Raw genomic sequence first — 17,779 nt, forward strand, 5'->3', positions numbered from 1 at the left:
TGCAAATGCTTTCTAGAAAATGTCTTGATCTTGCAACATATCTATTCTATAATTAAACCTAATGTATGTGCTATGTATGATAATTTCATTGTAAAATAGTAATGGGAGTATTACACTGCAGTTTTATTATAGAAATAAACAAATCAACCAAAGCAGCTGTACAGTATCAATAAAACTCTGTGTTTAAAAATAAGTGTCCATGTTGTTTTATAGCGATTTTAGCTCAAACAGAAATTTTGACTGATACTCGAGGGACATAATAGGAGGGAGAAACAAAGAAACATATGATTCTGCACCAAGAGGGCAGAAACTACAAAACCTACATACAGTAGTGTCCGGTAACAGGCTTTTGTGTGTGTGAGTGTTGTGTTTCAGTGTCTTTCTCTGTCAGTTTGTGTGCACATGTACTTACAGTTTAGAGGAATTACAGTGATGTTGGAACATAAAATCACTAAAAATGCATTTCAGATGTCGACAAAGTGTGGAAGAGGTAAAATAAGACGATGCAGAACAAATAAAAGCTATTGTGATGTCTTTCTGTGTCACTGTGATACGAGACCAGGTGAGATGTCATGACAACACAGAGACAATGAGCCCATAGTTAAAACAACAAAAGTTAAAAATTGTGTCAAAGGTTTATGTTCTCTACATGAAACTTTGCCAAAAGAGTATTTTAGGCGTCAACTTAGAGGATTCTGGTGATTTTTATCATGAAACTGTGTTTCTGAAACCATGTCCCATGAAATGTGAGCGTCTCTTGAGTCACAAAGTGCTGCAGAGTGCAGTGCTGTCATTTGGGGATTTCAACCAGTTTGAGTTTTATATCTGATCACTGAAGCGTTTAGTCAGTGTGAGAAGTTCCACAGATGGGTGTTGCATCATACAGTACTGTGTGTATACATACTGTATAGTGTATATGAGTGTGTGCATGTGTATATCATGTGTGAGGTTTTTTTATATGTCATATATTCACTATACTACTACTTGTTTTGTAAGTGGACTCACTGCACTGCTGGATTTCTGAATACTGATGAAACTGAAGTTCTGGTAATTACTCTCGTTCATATCTTTACCTGAATAAGAACGTTTGCTCCACTAGAATTGTAAAAATAAATAAATAAATAAATGTTAGAAAAAACTTGAACGTTCATTGGCATTAAAAGCAGATTGCGATATTCTTACAGCATCGGCGGATTTAGTCACTTTTCTTAAAAACAAAATCAGTTTAGGACTGAAATGACTCAATAAGGAGATTTTGTGCACGCAAATATGCATCATATTTTACAAACCTTGTTTTGAAAGTAAAATAAAAGTAGTAATGTATAAATAGTTCCACCAGTTCAGTTCCAGTTCACTGCAACAGCTACAGAGATTTCAAGGAGACGACTTTCTGTGTTTACTGTTGGTTCTGCTAAAAGACAAAAGATGATTTCTGTTAATCTAACCCTTCTTAAACCACGTCCCCTTAGCAACTGTTGCTATGCACTTATGAAGTTTACATTAAAAACAGTGGCAGATAATAGAAACAGAGAATATATCTTTCCAGTCCAGGCCGCATTATTTTGTCTCTCTATTCTTGATACAATTAAGTTTAAGATTCAGCTCTTTGTAAGGAGGATATAAACTGTGATTCTAATCTAATTTTATATTCATCATTCAGTTTGTTTTTTTGTATTTGTTTGAGTGGTTCTTTTAACAGTTTTAGTTAGTGTTGGTGGGTATCTGTTTTCCATGTTTTTATGGATGCATTAATTGAACTTTTAATCCTGCATGGTTTGGCTCTGGGCTAAACTTCTGATCTTATAACTCTTTATTTTGCGCTGAAACCCTCCAGATCTGGCAACCAAATGTGAAATGTTCCTCGGCCCAGGCTGAAGACAGAGTGGGATCATGCTTTGACTGTTTTAGCTCAAACACTGTGGAACAAACTCCCTTTAAGGATCAGATAGGCTGAGTTTGTACATTGTAAAAAGCTTTTAAAAACCTTTTTTGTATTTCTCTTCCCTGAAATTCTTGTTGTATTTCATGGTGTTGTATTTTATGTGCACCTGTCACCTTGTTTTGAAAGGTGAAATAACGTACGTATTACTTACATGGTGAGAGAAAGAACATTCAGCTTATACATTAGTGCTCATTTAGTGCAGTTTCATGTCAGTGTGAATATTCTACACATTGTCACTCCAGTGTGAAAAGTTTTACTGTGATGCAGTAAAAAAACACACATTTCCAGAGTCAGATGTCACTGATGACGTCTGAACTGCAGCCTCGTCAACACACCAACCTCAACAGTGAATTATGATCTTTTTGTCACCTTGATGAGAAACTAACAAAATCCAAATATAGATGTTTCTCACAGACCTTTAAGAGTCCATTAACTGAAGACTGTCCCATGAGGTCATACACAAGATTTACAAGCACGCGGAGGAGACAGCCGTTGTTTTGTGTATCCCAGAAAGAAGAACTAACACACTGTGACTGCCACCACCCATTTTTTTTTCAGAAATAGGACAGAAAAACCTCATCTTTCCTTCACTTGAGATCATCTTTGAACTGCAATATAACAAAACTTTCTGTCAAATCTGATGTAGAATGACCTCTCATGCAGTGATTAAGTGACTCAGTGTTTGTGTTACTGTCTGATTTCATCATATTATCCAATATTTAGGATTTGGTCACCTGGAGAGGGACAGATTGACCTGTAGATGATGTCTGCACAGATCCACTAACTCTCTAAATACATTTACTAAGGTACTGCACTTAATGTATATGATTATTAATAATCTAGAAACATTATACATAACAATAAAACACTGACAGGGACCATTTTTCTACAGAATGAGTACTTTTAATACTTATATATATACATGCATCTGTATCAGTTCTTCACTATCTTTCAAAAGTGTTGTGAACAGCGCCTCCCTGTGGTCGAAAGCGTACAGTGCCCTATTGAAAAGCAGTAAATGGGTTTTCTAAAAGGTGAGGATTCAGATGTTCTCTCTAAACTTTGAATTAATTATGGCATTCGACTTCGAAGTTATACTATGTATGTTTTTAATGTTTTTTAAGTCCAAAAATCATACATAGCACATACATTGCTTTCGCCTGAGATCAAACGCCCTACGGCGCATGCGTAACGGTTAAAAACACCTTTGTAGTTCAGAAGACAAACAACTGATTCGGCCTCAATAAACGATCTTTGGTACCTCTCCTAATGAACACATCAGCCCCCGATCGATACACCAAAATATATCTTAGTCATTATGTAAGTTTGAAGTTAACCAACTCATTCTGATTATTCAAGTTGTATTTGTTCAACTGGGGCTGTTGAAGGTGTAGTTTCATCAGTTAAAGGCCGTAAAAAACAAGTTAGCTAAATAACGTTAGAACTTTGCTAGCTTACTCGCAACAGATAGTTAGCTAAGTTAGCTAAGCAAGCTAACGTTGCAGTGAAATAGCCATGTTGCTACTTAAGTATTGTTTTGAGTATGAGTATGTCTAATGTCAGCTACTTTATACTTCTACTCCACTACAATTCAGAGGGAAACATTTGTACTTTTTACTCCGTCAGTGTTACATTGATATAAAGTCAGATTCAGATTAATAATACAAGATATAATGAACAAATAAATAATTATGGATTAAGATAAGACTTTATTGAACCTGCTGGGCAATCTACCAGCTACCTAGAAGTTTATAAAGTAATCCAATTAGCTCCAACTGCAACATTGAAGTGATTTAAACATGAATTAATCAATAATGATAATGCAGTAATACAAAATGTATATTTACATGTATGTATTAACATGTATCATGTAAATATATGATTCTGAAATGGGCCTTTCTGCATAATGAGTGTTTTCACTTTTGGTATATTTTGATGCTAATGCTTTTGTACTTTTATTTAAGTAAGTTTTTGAATGTATGAATGTATTTCTACACTGTGTTGTTGCCATTTTGACTTCAGTTAAAGATCTGAGTACTCCTTCCACCACTGGAGATGGACACACTTATTTTAGTTTAGTTTAACTTTAGTTAAAGTGAACTGTTTAGAGTGACATTAGACATTAAATTACTCAGTTTTAGGTTGTCATTAAGATAATGATAAGAATCAAATTTATGTTTTCCTGAAAATACGCTTATTTGTGTTTGTTTTGCCTTTTTTATGATGTGTACAGGTCTGAAAACTACAGCTGTTTTCCTGCTCAAATTTTCTCTGCCAACAGATTCAAAGCTCTCGATTATGTTTTTGAGGTGAGTTTGCGGCGTGTTAATTTTACCTCAGAATAGTATCATTAAACCTTAATGCTGTGTTAACCAGTCTCCATCTTTCTTTTGCCTTTCTGTCTTTATTTCAGACCACCACCAGTCTGAAAGTAATGATGAACTTGCTGGCACTGCCAGCACCTTACTTCACTGGTAGCAGAGACCTGTACCCCCACTGTGGCAAGCTGCCTGAAGTCACCTACAGGACACCGTGGATCAGAGGTATACAAGTGGCCTATATGTTTTATTGAGCAGTAAACCTGAAGTAGGACTGTCTAGTGTGGATCTTATTCACGTGATGTTAGTGATTCTCAATTAAGGGTATTTTTAACCAAATATCTTCCAATCTAATTGAACAAACTACCCTGAATGAGATCAACACAAAGGTTTTGTTTCTACATTGACTTCTTTTGTTCTTGTTATAGGAAAGGTGATCTCCACCTGCAAACTCTTTGTCAGTGGTTCTGTGCTCGATTACTTGGGAGAGAAAAAGCAACCAGTCAATTCACCAGAAAGGTTCTGACTTTTACAAACAGACTCTTAAACTGTCTCACTGTGTATCATTTTACTGTCATTATGTTTTATTGTTAAGAGTCATAATTTCATTATTTACTCAAGTGTTAATAATTGTAATTTAAGTAGTAATTTGATTAAAAGTTTTGTTATATTCCAGATTTAACGTGACTCTGAGTGAGGTGAATGATGTGGAGGTGATACCCAGCTCTAATCCTGACTCATTGAAGAATCTAGACCAGGATGAGTATATTTGCCTTTTAAAGGAGTCACAGATCAACAATCCATGTCAGGAATCATTTTTCAAGTGGACAACTGACCAGATGAAATCTGGAAAAAACAAAGGTCATCAGTACTCTCATACAGTATATTGACTGTTTTGACTGTGACACTGATTGTCTCTCACTAAAAATATGTTTACATTTGTCTCAAGATCTCCTCCTGCCAGAAGAGCTTGTGGTTGTTGATTACCTGCCACAGTTTAAGAAACAGTTACCAACCCTGAAAGCAAAACTGTCCAGGCTGAGGACCCTTCCTGTGGCCGACCCTCTGTTGAGCTCAACAGGAGGTACCATCTCTGAGGACACCATATTCAGGTATATATGTCCATCCTGAAGTGTATTTCATAGTTATGTCAACAAGTGGTTGTTGCATTTTGAAATGAACGACAAGAAACTTTATTTAAAAAAAAAAAACCTGTTGGATTACAACTCTGCCAGGCACTGTGGCTCTTATGAGGAACCTCCTGATGTGAACACCAGTGACATGCAGACGTCTGCAAACATTCATGAAGAGTTTGGTAAAGAGTCACCGATGAAGGAAGAGGTAACTAAAAATTATAAATGCCTTTGATTTGCTTATGTCTGAAATGACTTTAACATTGATATTTATCTCTGTAGTGTCTTCTGTTGCCGGTTGTGGTGGACACTCTGAATCTGAGCCAACAAAACTGCACCGACTTTTCAAGCATTTGTGGTCAAATGAATGTTGCCCCTGAACAGATGGATGAGCAACCTCCAGTCCTGGATGTGCTTCATGAAGGTGAAGATGAGATGAGAAAGTTTTTAGATCAAATAAAAATACGGATACACTGGAGTCACATTTCTTTCAGCTTCCCTTTCAGATGTGTCCATTTCGGCGGACATTTCCCAGTATGAAATACCAGCGGAGCCCAGCAGAAAATGCAAGATGAATGGAGGCCTGATAGAGTCAGAGTTGGCAGGTAAAAACACAAAGAGTAACTTGTACAGTGTACCACTTTATACCCATCAGCAGTGGTGGAAGACGTATTCAAATACTTTTAATTTAATCAAGTAAAAGTAGCAATACCACAATATTAAAATACTCCATTACAAGTAAAAGTCCTGCGTTCAAAAATGTACTTAAAAGTATTGAAGTATTAGCAACAAAATGTACTTAAAGTTTCCAAACTTTACAAAAAGCTCTCACTAAGCAGAATTGTATTTTTGGGTCATTATCAAAGATGTATGATTATGTAAGCGGTACTCGGAGGCTCATTTTATCATATACTGGGTAGTTTAATTTATAATGATGCATCATATTTTATAAAATCGTCCAACAACTCCATATTAAGTTTTGTGAGTAAAATCTTAATCTGAAAAGTAATTAGTAACTGTAAGTATAAAATACCCTAAAATAGTACAAGGATCTGAAAATTGTACTCAAGTAAATGTCATAAGTTACTTTCCACCACTGCCCGCCAGACATTAAGAATCAAATATGTCGTCCTAATAATGCGTGGTTATCTTTCAAAGGGTTTGAAAGACAAACTCACCTTTACAAGTATTTGGCTGGAAGCTGCCGTGTGCTTAAACTTAATCTTCCTCTCAGGATGTTTGACGCCTCTGGCTGAAATGGAGCTAGACGTGACTTTGACTCAGAGTCCCGGCACCAGTCAAGCCCATATCAGTCTGTCCGCATGTGAACTCCAGGAGGAAGAGATGTCGCCGTCAGTTTTCCTGATGAGGTTCACTTTATTTTCACATATTTCACAGTTACTGAACATCCAAATGAAGTGATGACCATTAAATTAATTAAGAAAACTCACTTAAATTGCTTTGATTTAAATGTCAGATTCTCCTTTAACACATGCAGAAGATAAATTCATATCTGTCACAGCTTTAGGAGAGGATATGACTGACGGAGTAATGTCCTTGTTTGATATAATGGAAGTGTTGTAGAAAAGCTCTTGTTACATTAGTGATTGTAGATCTTTGGTGTCAGCGAGAGCTCAGCAAGAGATGGAGACGGCACTTTGGAAGGCAGAGAAGCATCCAACCTTTGTGGTGGGCTTCCTGTTGGCAGGTAATTAATTTCGAGCTTTAGTTTTACACTTATGTAAGTAAACGGACACCAATTTTACACATTAAGATCAAAAGCTTCAAAGCTTTTTTCACTCTTGTGACGCACACCGTTTTTAAACAAATGTATTTATTGAGTTTTCATCAAAACTCCACAAATACTTGAAATAACAAACATTCAGACAAACAAAGGTTCAATTAAGAACATTCACATCAAGACACAATCTAATTATACTCCGCGTTGACATGGCAAAACATTTCAAGTGTAAACTGATTAAAAAAAAAAAGAAAAAGATAAAGCATATACAAGCAAATCAATAAAAAGAATCAAATAATCTACATACAGTTTGGTATCAGTTTACATAAAAGCAAACAGGCTTCTGAAGATTTCTCCCCCTCTAGAAACACCATAAAATATATCTGTCTTAGTATCTATCTTTAATCATCAATGTAACAGAGTGTAATCCAGATTTGTAGGCTTGGTCTGTTAACTGATTTCCAAAACTTGGCTCTAGTATGTTTTGCTTGTAATAAACAAAAGACAGTCGATTTCTTATCTGTGTTGCTTCGTTTACAATCTGCAGGAAAGACTCAGAGGATACATAATAATAATAATAATAAACAACACGTAGGCTTCTTGGACTTTTATCTCACACACATACTGAAATCAGCAAGGTGTTGCAGTGCTTTGGCCTCAGTCTTGAATGGCTGCTGTAAGTTTTGCAAACCACCAGATGTCATTGTGATTCCTGAGTTTAAAGCCCCAGAGCTTCATCCGCCATTGCAAACAGTTTGTATAAAGTCTTCTGTGGCTCTCAGAGGAGCTTTCCAATGTCTCAAATTATACTTTGAGGCTTAAGATTTTTAACAGAAAGCCATCTTTACAAACGCGGGGCAGGAGTTTGACCGACAGGCAGGGAGGGTCTAACAAATGATGCTGTCAAGTTTCATAATGCGAATTGTAGGATACAGCATTTCTGGATCTTGACAGTCAAGATCTCTCTGATTTTCACCATTTGACTCTTGTGAGTCCCCCAACGTTAATTGAGTGCCTCTTTAAGAAGTCATTAATTACTATAAAGATGTATACGCTTGTTTATGAGCTCATTGTTCAGGATTATGATCCTCGGTAGTTCAGCTTTTTATCAGAATAAAATATTTATTTACAATATCAGCAAAAATGATTTCTAAGCACTTTATTGCAAGTTTTGTTAGTTCGATCACAAACTTTTGACATATATGAAATGCTATGAAGTGTTAGTTTTAGAGACCTATACAACAAATTAATCTTCCAATGATGTTATTAAAAATCTAATCTGCTTTCTTATAGAGCCTCAAATACAGGAACCAGCCATCGACTTCCAGCCTCTGTCTGAAGCCTTGAGAGTCATGAAGTTAGAGAATCAAAGCTTTGTCAGTGTTGGTGACAAACAGCAGTCACAGATGGGGTGTATGATAACCCCACAGGTGTATTTGTGCAGCAACCGCGAGTTCACAGAGAACATGAGGTCTGAGTTTCCCTCCACCGAGCAGGAACAGATGGAAGACTTCAGAAAACTGTCACCTGAACATGTGGAGTGTGAGTAGTCATTGTAGTAGTAGACAAAACTGTGGTTTATTAGCGTGAATTAGCAATACATTACATACGTATATTACTTTTTTTATAGTAATTAGAGCTGAAGCAATTAGTGGATTAATTACTTAGTCGATGGACAAAAATCTTAAGTGATAAATTTGATAATTGTTGAGGCAATTTTTTAAGCAAATATGACAAAAATATACAGGTTACAGTCTCACAAATGTGAATATTTGCTGTTTTTTAGTTATCTAGGATGGTAAACTGAATATATTTGGGTTTCTACTGATGGTCAGACAAAACAAAGCAACTTTAATATGTAAACAATATGGCTTTGGTCAGTTGGATGCTATTATCTATTGCTTCAAACCAGTCTTACTGTTTGAGAGCATTCAAATTTTGAGATTTTTGCAGCAGATGTCTGACATATCATCTCATCTCCTCTGGTCTCAGTCACAGTCAGATCCATCCTGCTGAATCCCACAAACAAAACAAAGTTTTCTCTTGCTGCTTTTCATGCTGAAGACACTGACGCCTGTCTTCAAAAAGAGACAGATGCTGATGGGTTACAGAAGACCTTCCCGATGCACACAGTCAACACAAACAAAGTCAAACCTGCAGCTACCACTAAAGATGAAGTTTCAGACAAGAGGTTTCCAGAAGTTGCAGCCTTGTCTTCTGCTCACAAGACCAAAGACGACTGTAAGACGGAGCAGAGCGCCCACACTCCTGAGCAGGCTGCATCCTCCAGACTGAATATCAGAGACAATCACAGACGTCTGCCGGTTACAAGACGTCCACCCGAGAAAGACCTCGACCCTCTGTCCACCTTCATGATACTGAGATCTCAGCAGACAGCTGCAGTTGCTGCAACGCCTCAGAGCTTCGTCAGCACTCCAGGTAGACTGTGATGCTGCTTAATTATAGCCTAGTGGTAGGTGGGTTGCCTAGTTTTAATATTTAAAAAAATCAACATTACCTGGACATAATGATATCAAAATCACATATTAGTCAGCTTGAGCCTAATAGGTCTGAGAGAACTTTTTTTTTTGCTCAGATGAAATCTTAGTACTGTTATTGAGGCTACTATACATAGGATTTGATTTTGTTTTTAAACTTTGGCGCCATCTGGTGGTCATATTATGAATGGTTTTCTTGTTTTTGCTGTGCATGATTCTCTTGAAAATTATTAGTAACGCACAGAGCTTAAATGATTAGTCAATTAGTCGATCAATAATGTTAAATGAATCTGCAACTAGTTTGATAATAAATCAAATTTGACCAATCAAATCTGATATTTTCAGTTGTTTTAGTCTTTAGTAAAACTGATATCTTTTAGACTGTTGGTCAGACAAACACTTCACTGTAGGCTCTGGGAACTTGCTATTTGCGACCAAAAGATTAATAGATGAATGGAGAAAATAATCTGTAGATTAATCGATAATGTAAATAATCAGTAGTTGCGGCGCTTTCATTTACTGTCACTACTTACATGAATGTATTATTATAGACTTCTAAAAAATACAATTAAATGGGCAGCAAGGTAGCCCCCAAATTTAAACATTTTTGGGTTCGAGTTCAAGATACTTCATAGGTTCATGGTCCAGAGACTCGTTCATATTACACACTGTAATCTCATCTCATCCTCTTTTTATCAGCACCACAGGTGGACCAACAAACACCACCACCTGAGCTGCAGCCTCCTCCAGAGCAGATGCAGAGATCTGATAGGAAACCAACGTATATGAGTGGTACTGTGACAGGAAAAGCTACCAGAGAGCAGAAAGCAGCTTTTCAGTCGACCGGTCAACTCATCAGTCACCCTGTCAGTCCGTCCGTCCCTCAGGACAGACAGGACAGCAGAATAGTTCAGGTCCAAGCGACCGGTACGACACTTTCACCTTCAGTTAAAATATACCAAAACATGTATCTGAAATTGTCCATGTTGGAGAAAAACATGAATAAGATGATTCAGATGGTGTTTGAAGTGTATTTTTTAAACCGCAGTGCTCTCACTCCTTTACAGACAGCCAGCAGCGTGCCTACTGTGAGCTGCTGGCCTTCGCTCAGCCTTGTTTGAGCTCTGCCAGACAGCTGGGGCTCAACTTTCCGGTATGGGGAGACTTCAGCTGCCTGGCCCCAGACCAAACACACTTCCTCCTCAAACAGCAGGAGAAGGCGCTCTGCAGGACACATGCACAGAGCGCAGAGCTGGTCAAAAATACAAAATGTAATTTGATACACACATTTGTAAAACCCTATTTTTGGCTTACAACTGTAAATTGTAGTACTAAAATATTGATTCAGTGAATCTACGGTGGAAAAGGTGTATAATCCCACTGTCGGCCTTGTGTTGCATACAGATCAGGAACTGCTTTTCAACCAGGCGGCTCTGATTCATGTGCTGGTGACGTTCAAGGAGCTGCTGCTTAAGTGCGACCTCAGTACTGCATTGGGTCAGTATAAACCCACTTTAGAGCCCCTTAAATCTTGGTTTCAAATCTCAACTATTTCTAAAGTTAAGATCTTAATATTCCCTACTAAATACATCAACTAGCTATCATTTATTATTTAACACTTAAAACCAAACCAAATATCTCGTGACAAAACTGTTGTGTTGAATGCTGAATATAGATTTGCGGCCTTTAACATTAGTTTTGAGGATTTTCATGATCCATCAGTGTGCATTTAAACTATTTCCCAGCATTGACTGTAGCATAGTATATATAACATATTGATGATGTTTACCCACTAAAGACTACCTGACCAAGGCAGCTGAGGCGTGTGCAGAGCCAAGTATGGAGCAGCTGGTGAAGAGGCTGCAGATCATCCTCTACCTCAGTCACAAGAACCAGGAGTCCAACCTCAAACTGCTGCAGCTGCAGCAGCTGCTGGCTGCACAGCTGCACAGCAGGAGAGGACAGAATGCCGTGGAGAAAGTCAGTGTTCACTACCAGAGAAAACAAATTTGGAAATGTTGAACTATTGTTTTGTTCTAGTTCAGTGTAAACACCTGTCATAGATAACATAAAATGCAGTAAAATTGTATTGTTCCACAAATCATTAATGCTTATCCCAGCATCCATAATGTTTGTGTGGCTGATTTGTGTTCATGTAGATTCTTGTCATCACATCGGTCGACTCTGACCACAGCAGATCTGTAATCATCAACAGCTTGAGCCAAGTGACTGGTGGGCGACCCTTGATTGCTTTCAGACATTTCACTGATCAATAATCAACAGCACTACTAATAAACTTACCACTGTGGAAACAAGTGTTGTGGCTAAATACAGACAAAGGTTAATTAATGCATTGATTGCATGATTTCATTTTTACTTGTGATTCTGGGACACAAACTCACCAATCACAAGCCACAATATTATAAACACATGATCATGTATGTTGATGTCTCAGGCGCTGCTGTAGCTGCAGTTTGTCCTGAGGAGGACAAGAAAACATTGAATGGTGCCAGTGTGGTCAGCAGGTAAAAATGTTTTTGTATTCATCACGCATCATTTTACACTAATATTTCAGCTGATTCCTCATAAATCACATCCAGAATTTGTGGTGGTTGTTTCATTTTTTGGCACTAATAAAATATATACAGCAAATGACTGATTATGGTACTCTTTAGTAAGAGTTTTCATGACTATGACTAACAACCAAGTAATTCTTGAAGCAAAAATATGAAAAGCAACTACAAGACACATTTCATTAGGTGACAGTATCACTCCATACTGTATGAGTAAAGAACAAGAGTGCTTTGGCGTTACTGGAGTAAATGGTAATTGTTTTGCTGTGTTAAAGGAAATATGTCAAGCTGTTATGCTGTGTTGAACAAAGTGTTGTTTTCACACTCCCATCCTGTTACAACAGCATGTGCAACAGTGTGTGTGTGGTGGTGTACGAGCAGCATGTAGGCCCCGACTTCCCCTGGAGCTGCTTCTCTCTGGTGGTGGAGTACGACCATCCAGGCCAGTCGCCGTGGGCCACAGTCTGCAGAGAGAGGAGCGTCAGTCACCTCACCTTCAACACAATCATCTGCGACACTGGTCAGCTGCCGCCAAGTACATAATATTCACACTATTGTACAGTGATGTTCTTTTAAATGTGTGTTTTTCCCAAAAGAGGAAGAAAAAGCCTCGTGGTTCCTGGAGGACAATGTGCCGTATGTGTTGTTTGTGACAGAGGGGCTTCTCAACTGTCCACTGCTGCTACAGATTCTCGAGTCAGGGTAAATCAAGTCTAATGAAATCATATCCAGACAGTAAGAATGGAAAATACCTGGATTTGTCATGTCAAACATACACTGATTGATATCACCAAACATCAATATTATGATAATTTTACAATAAATTAAATGGTTCATTAGTATTTTTTTTACTAACATTAGGACTCCATGGCAACCACAAACTTGCATCATGATCTACTGGAAGATTATGCTCCAAATATGATGACCTATTAAATAACAGTACGGATGAAGGCGAGATGAGGTGTTATTGACCTTTTTAGAGGAAATAAGTCAAAAGTTTACAGAACATACTGACAAAGTTGGGTTGGTTGCTCCTAAAGTTAGAGCTCTACGTGTTTCGATGGTCACTGAAAACATTTGTTTTGTTTTCATTTAGCCATTCCTTTAGATATTTAAAAAGTAAATTTTCTGGCAATGGAATAATTCAGTCATTGTTTCGGGTTTAGTCGTTGTACTTGTGTATCTCTCTTAAGGTAAGACTTAACATACCCTCCAGATAGAGTATTTCGTCACATGCTGAGAATACATCTCTCCAGAAGTATTTTTTACAGTCAGGCTTTAAAATAATTGATGATGTCTACCACACAGTGATGATAAGTTATCACTTAAACGCCATATGGAGTTTGAAAAGTGTCTGTTACAGGTTTAATATAACGGTGCTGGAGAGGAGCCACTGTCCGTCCTTGCAGATGCTCGGAGGGACCCATCAGTACGCCGTGATCACTGTGGATGAAAGCACAGCTATCATCATTCAGGTACCAGGGACAGAGACACCTGCTGCATCCTTCAAAGGACACACACACAGACACAAATTGGCTACGATGCTTTTATCTCCCTCTCTTGGTTATTGCATGCAAAATAAAATCTCCGTCTTGACAGCAACAACTAATACTTAATTCAGTTTCTGCAACTGTGTGTGTGTGTGTGTGCAGGAGGAGGATGAACTGTGTCAGGAGCGAGCCAGTGAGGGAGTAGTGATGAGGCTGACTGCTCTCTCTCTGCAATACAACTCCTGTTGGTTCATCCTGCACTGCCCAGACAGCCAGGGAGGAGGGTTAGTGTCCACACACACACACACACACACACACACACACACACACACACACACACACACACACACACATCTTGTACACAAAGGCTCACCATCACTGCTTGTCCGTCTGTGTGATGGCAGATTTTCCAGCGAAGCCTTCAGCAACTTGGTGTTGGTTTATTCGTCTCTGGTGCTGTTCGGCATGAAGTCTGAGGATCTAGACGTCAAGGTTGAACACACGATTTGTTTTTCTGCCCTCAACTGTCAACAAGTTTTTTTTACTATCTGTCCTTGCTGCAGCTGTGGAATGTAACCAAATACATTTACTCAAGTACTGTACTTAAGAGCAGATTCGAAGTACTTATATTTCTACTTTATGCAACTTTATACTTCCATTCCACTACATCTCAGAGGCAAATATTGCACTTTTTACTGTACTACATTTTTCTGACAGCTTTAGTTACTTTTCAGATTAAAATTATTCATACCTTTCCTGTCCAATGAAAACCTTGTATCTATCTAATTTGGTGATATTGAATTTGAATGTTTCTGATAAACTGAAGGATTACTGTGGATTGAGAACATTCTCCTACTTCTTAAGCTAAATAAATGTTTAAAACCCCCTTAGATCAGCTGGAAAATGCATCATCACAAAGCTGGTTACTGGTTTTTAATTGACTCGCTTTAACCACTACATCTCTCACAAATATAATTAGTTTTAAAGTAATTATGGTGGTGAGAAAAATAACAATATAAACCACTTTGTCTTCTGCCGTGTTTGTCAGGTGCTGATTGTGTCTGAGGTGATGGAAATAGCCAAATGGATCAGCCAGATCTGCTTTCACAGTCTGATGGCCAGTGACAGGGACCCCCTCACCTGCCTGGACAGAGACTGGCTGACTGTGATTCCCTCAGAGGTGATTTATCCGTAGGAAGTTACATCGATTGGTCTAGTGTTTGGTTGAGAGGGTTTTTCTTTGGTTCAGGGTAAATGCCTGAAGAGAAGCTCGTGCTGTGGCTTTAACTAGCGCTTTTTATTCATCATTTGTAGGAATTATATCGCATAACAAACAAGCTTTCCATGAAACAACACACCCAAAGTGTTTAGAATGAGTTTGTGTGCTGCTGTATGTTTTCTTTCCCTCCAGGAGGAAAAGCGTCTATTGCAGTTCCCATGTATTAACCCTCTGGTTAGTCAGCTAATGCTGAGGAGAGCACCATCCTCCCAGTGGCTCCTGGGGGCTTCTCTGTCTCAGCTGAAGGAGCTGTTCCCTGAGGTGCCACATAAAGTCCTCAAGGTGATCTGAGATATGCCACTACACTTAAATATACCACGCACATACTGCATGTTGCTTCTTTTGCCTCTGTAATATAATGTATTTTATGTCGGTGGCTCTTGACTTTGGGTCACGTGGTTATTGTCACAAATAGAAAGAATGAGGATCATTGTCTGTCACTATTAGCCTGCTTCCAGACATGAGTCACTGCCCAGATCTCAGATTTGTTCAGTGAGAGATTTGTGGGAAGAAAGGGATGAGGGAGGTCATCTTCCTACATAGCTAGCTAGCTACCTAGCTGCATCCAAAATAAATAAATAAATAGCGACAGTGTGGATGAAATCGACACAGCTGTGTAGTCAACTGAACAGCCCCTCTTCTCTTCCTGGTTTTAGCTGTTCAGTGACACCACCTCCCTGTACACACTGACCACGGACCCAAACCAGCCAGAGTCTCAGACAGCCATCGCTGAGACAAACCAACCAAGCCCCTGGACCACCACTGCTGCCCACAAGCACATGAACTCTGACTCACAACCCAAACCCCCCATCAACCCCCATCCAGATTTATTCTGTAGTGACCACAACACCAGCTTCCTGTTCGGAGCCAATCGCAGCTTCTGTGAACCAGATCCAGACTCAATGGTGCAGGATGGCAACACAGATTTCAGACTTGACCTGAGTTCTTCCTTTGGCAGCCCGGATGTTCACGTCCAGAAGAGCTGGACCAGCAGAGATCCATGGAGAGAGGAGGACAGAGGCAGAGAGGAGGTGATGTTTTCTGGCTGGAGAGGCAGAGCTGGAGCAGTGGGGAGAGTTGTTGAAAGAGTAAACGATGAATGGGCACAGAGTGCTCCAACAAAGCTCCACAGTCCTTTCAAGCTGGACTGCACATTTAGTTACAGCCCGATCCTGCAGCAGCAGCCAGCCAACAGTCAGATGTACTCCACAGTCTGCAGTGACCTCCAGCATCCAGATAGCCACCACGTTTCCTACAGTCTGAGCCCTCCTGCAGAGGCCCTGCTGTGGGGTCGAGGTCAAAGCAGCAACGACTGCCTCACCGATAGCAGAGAGATGCTGCCGAGTTCAGCTAACTATGGCTCCAAATGCTGGATAGGACAAGAAAGGAAGAGGAGGGGCGAGGCTGCAGGTTTGGTAGGAACAGGTGAATGATAGTGGCTATGTTTTTCAATAAAAGCAAAATGCAATGGTTTGAAACCTGGCTTATGTCTGCTTTTGACTCTTTTTAAAGCTTCATAAACAAATAGAGATATTTCCTTGTGTTTGTTTTGCAGTGTTGACGCCACTGAAGAGAGGGAGGTTAAGCTATGAGAGGGTTCCTGGCAGAAGTGATGGACAAACAAGGCTTAAATTGTTTTAGGCTTGAATGCCTTGTTCCTGTGGCCTGTTTGTAAAAGCAAGAGAGCAATATGTCCTTCAAGTTTTGTTACATTTAAGTTAATTGCAAGTTTAGCTTCCGAGTTTTTATTCAGATCAGTCATTCAGATTCAATGATCAAAAAGTTTCCATTGCAAGCTAAGTTTCCCTGTCTTTGGATAAAATGTCTACATTTTATATTTATATTTTATATTTAACAAGCAACAGTATCCATTAGTTTTTTTCTTTTAAAAAGGTTGTGAGAAAAATAAGCAGGAATGTTAAAATAATTAGGATTCATTCTTTCCAGTCCTATCTAAAATATAAAATACTGATATTTATTTAGTGTTATTGTATTTATTATAACTTGTTTTAAGACTTTTACATTTGCATTTCACAGTTTAGATAAAAACACTAATTACTAATTATTGAAGTGTCCTGCACGCTGTAACTCCCCCCGTTAAACATTCACAACCGGATACTAGTGTATAAAAAGATAAATGTAAGCCATAAAATGTCTCTTTATAGGATAAGTTGTAATTTTTGAAAATACATTTAAACATTTAAAATGCCTAATATCTGCTTACAACTACTTTACAATGTAAACAATGTATTGTATGTTTAAATGCTGCTTCTAAGTAATAAATAAGGGGGTGTTACCAATGTCTTTTTACAAAATGAGATTAAACATAAAGATTACAACTGTGTGCACATTTTGCTTTTGTTTTGGTTCCCCCCATACTGAGCATGCTCAGTAGTGAAAAACAAATTGTGATTTATGGTTGGAGGAGTGGGATCGAGGGTCTTTCCCAGCTAAACTGATAAAGCCTTTTAGCAGCTCCAATGGTGGGGCTATTTTTTTTCTCTCTCTTTTTTCATTTAGTGAAGCAATCCCCTTATCATCGTCTCTCAGCATGTGGAGAGAGTGCTTATCTTCACGAGCCAGCAGAGTGAAGCCAGCTCCCTCAGGAATGATCCCCAGACAAAGACGACCCCCGGGGACATCGACTCCGAGCCTCCCTGCCTCTGGACAGCCATATCCAGCACTGGCTAGCCACCATCAATAACCCGCCAGGTTTTTTTTTCCTTTTTAAACATCTCTCTCCTCCTCTGCTGTCGGTCTCTCTGGCCTCTGCCTTCTAACAAGCAGTGGACAAACAAAGAGACA

General features: G+C 38.8%; 1 protein-coding gene across 1 annotated transcript; it reads left to right on the forward strand.

The window, feature by feature from the left end:
* Positions 1 to 732: 732 nt before the first annotated feature.
* LOC139283756 (protein shortage in chiasmata 1 ortholog) lies at positions 733 to 16,615 on the forward strand. The gene is made up of 28 exons (XM_070903786.1): positions 733 to 746; positions 4,176 to 4,251; positions 4,356 to 4,485; positions 4,689 to 4,779; positions 4,937 to 5,143; positions 5,208 to 5,372; positions 5,496 to 5,601; positions 5,676 to 5,817; positions 5,888 to 5,998; positions 6,628 to 6,745; positions 6,998 to 7,101; positions 8,428 to 8,676; positions 9,127 to 9,573; positions 10,332 to 10,559; positions 10,700 to 10,903; positions 11,037 to 11,129; positions 11,431 to 11,612; positions 11,792 to 11,864; positions 12,088 to 12,157; positions 12,550 to 12,725; positions 12,802 to 12,907; positions 13,569 to 13,680; positions 13,858 to 13,979; positions 14,100 to 14,187; positions 14,744 to 14,875; positions 15,107 to 15,256; positions 15,631 to 16,399; positions 16,530 to 16,615. The coding sequence occupies exons 1-28, from the start codon at positions 733 to 735 to the stop codon at positions 16,613 to 16,615; spliced, it is 4,551 nt and encodes a 1,516-aa protein (XP_070759887.1).
* The last annotated feature ends 1,164 nt before the right edge of the window (positions 16,616 to 17,779 follow it).

The sequence above is a fragment of the Enoplosus armatus genome, chromosome 4 (assembly GCF_043641665.1).
Source record: "Enoplosus armatus isolate fEnoArm2 chromosome 4, fEnoArm2.hap1, whole genome shotgun sequence".
NCBI classification, from domain to species: domain Eukaryota; kingdom Metazoa; phylum Chordata; class Actinopteri; order Centrarchiformes; family Enoplosidae; genus Enoplosus; species Enoplosus armatus.

Coding starts and splice junctions, on each gene's coding strand:
- LOC139283756 (XM_070903786.1), top strand. Junction 5,144..5,207: donor CATCAGTACTCTCATACAGT/ATATTGACTGTT, acceptor ACATTTGTCTCA/AGATCTCCTCCTGCCAGAAG. Junction 13,681..13,857: donor GCACAGCTATCATCATTCAG/GTACCAGGGACA, acceptor GTGTGTGTGCAG/GAGGAGGATGAACTGTGTCA.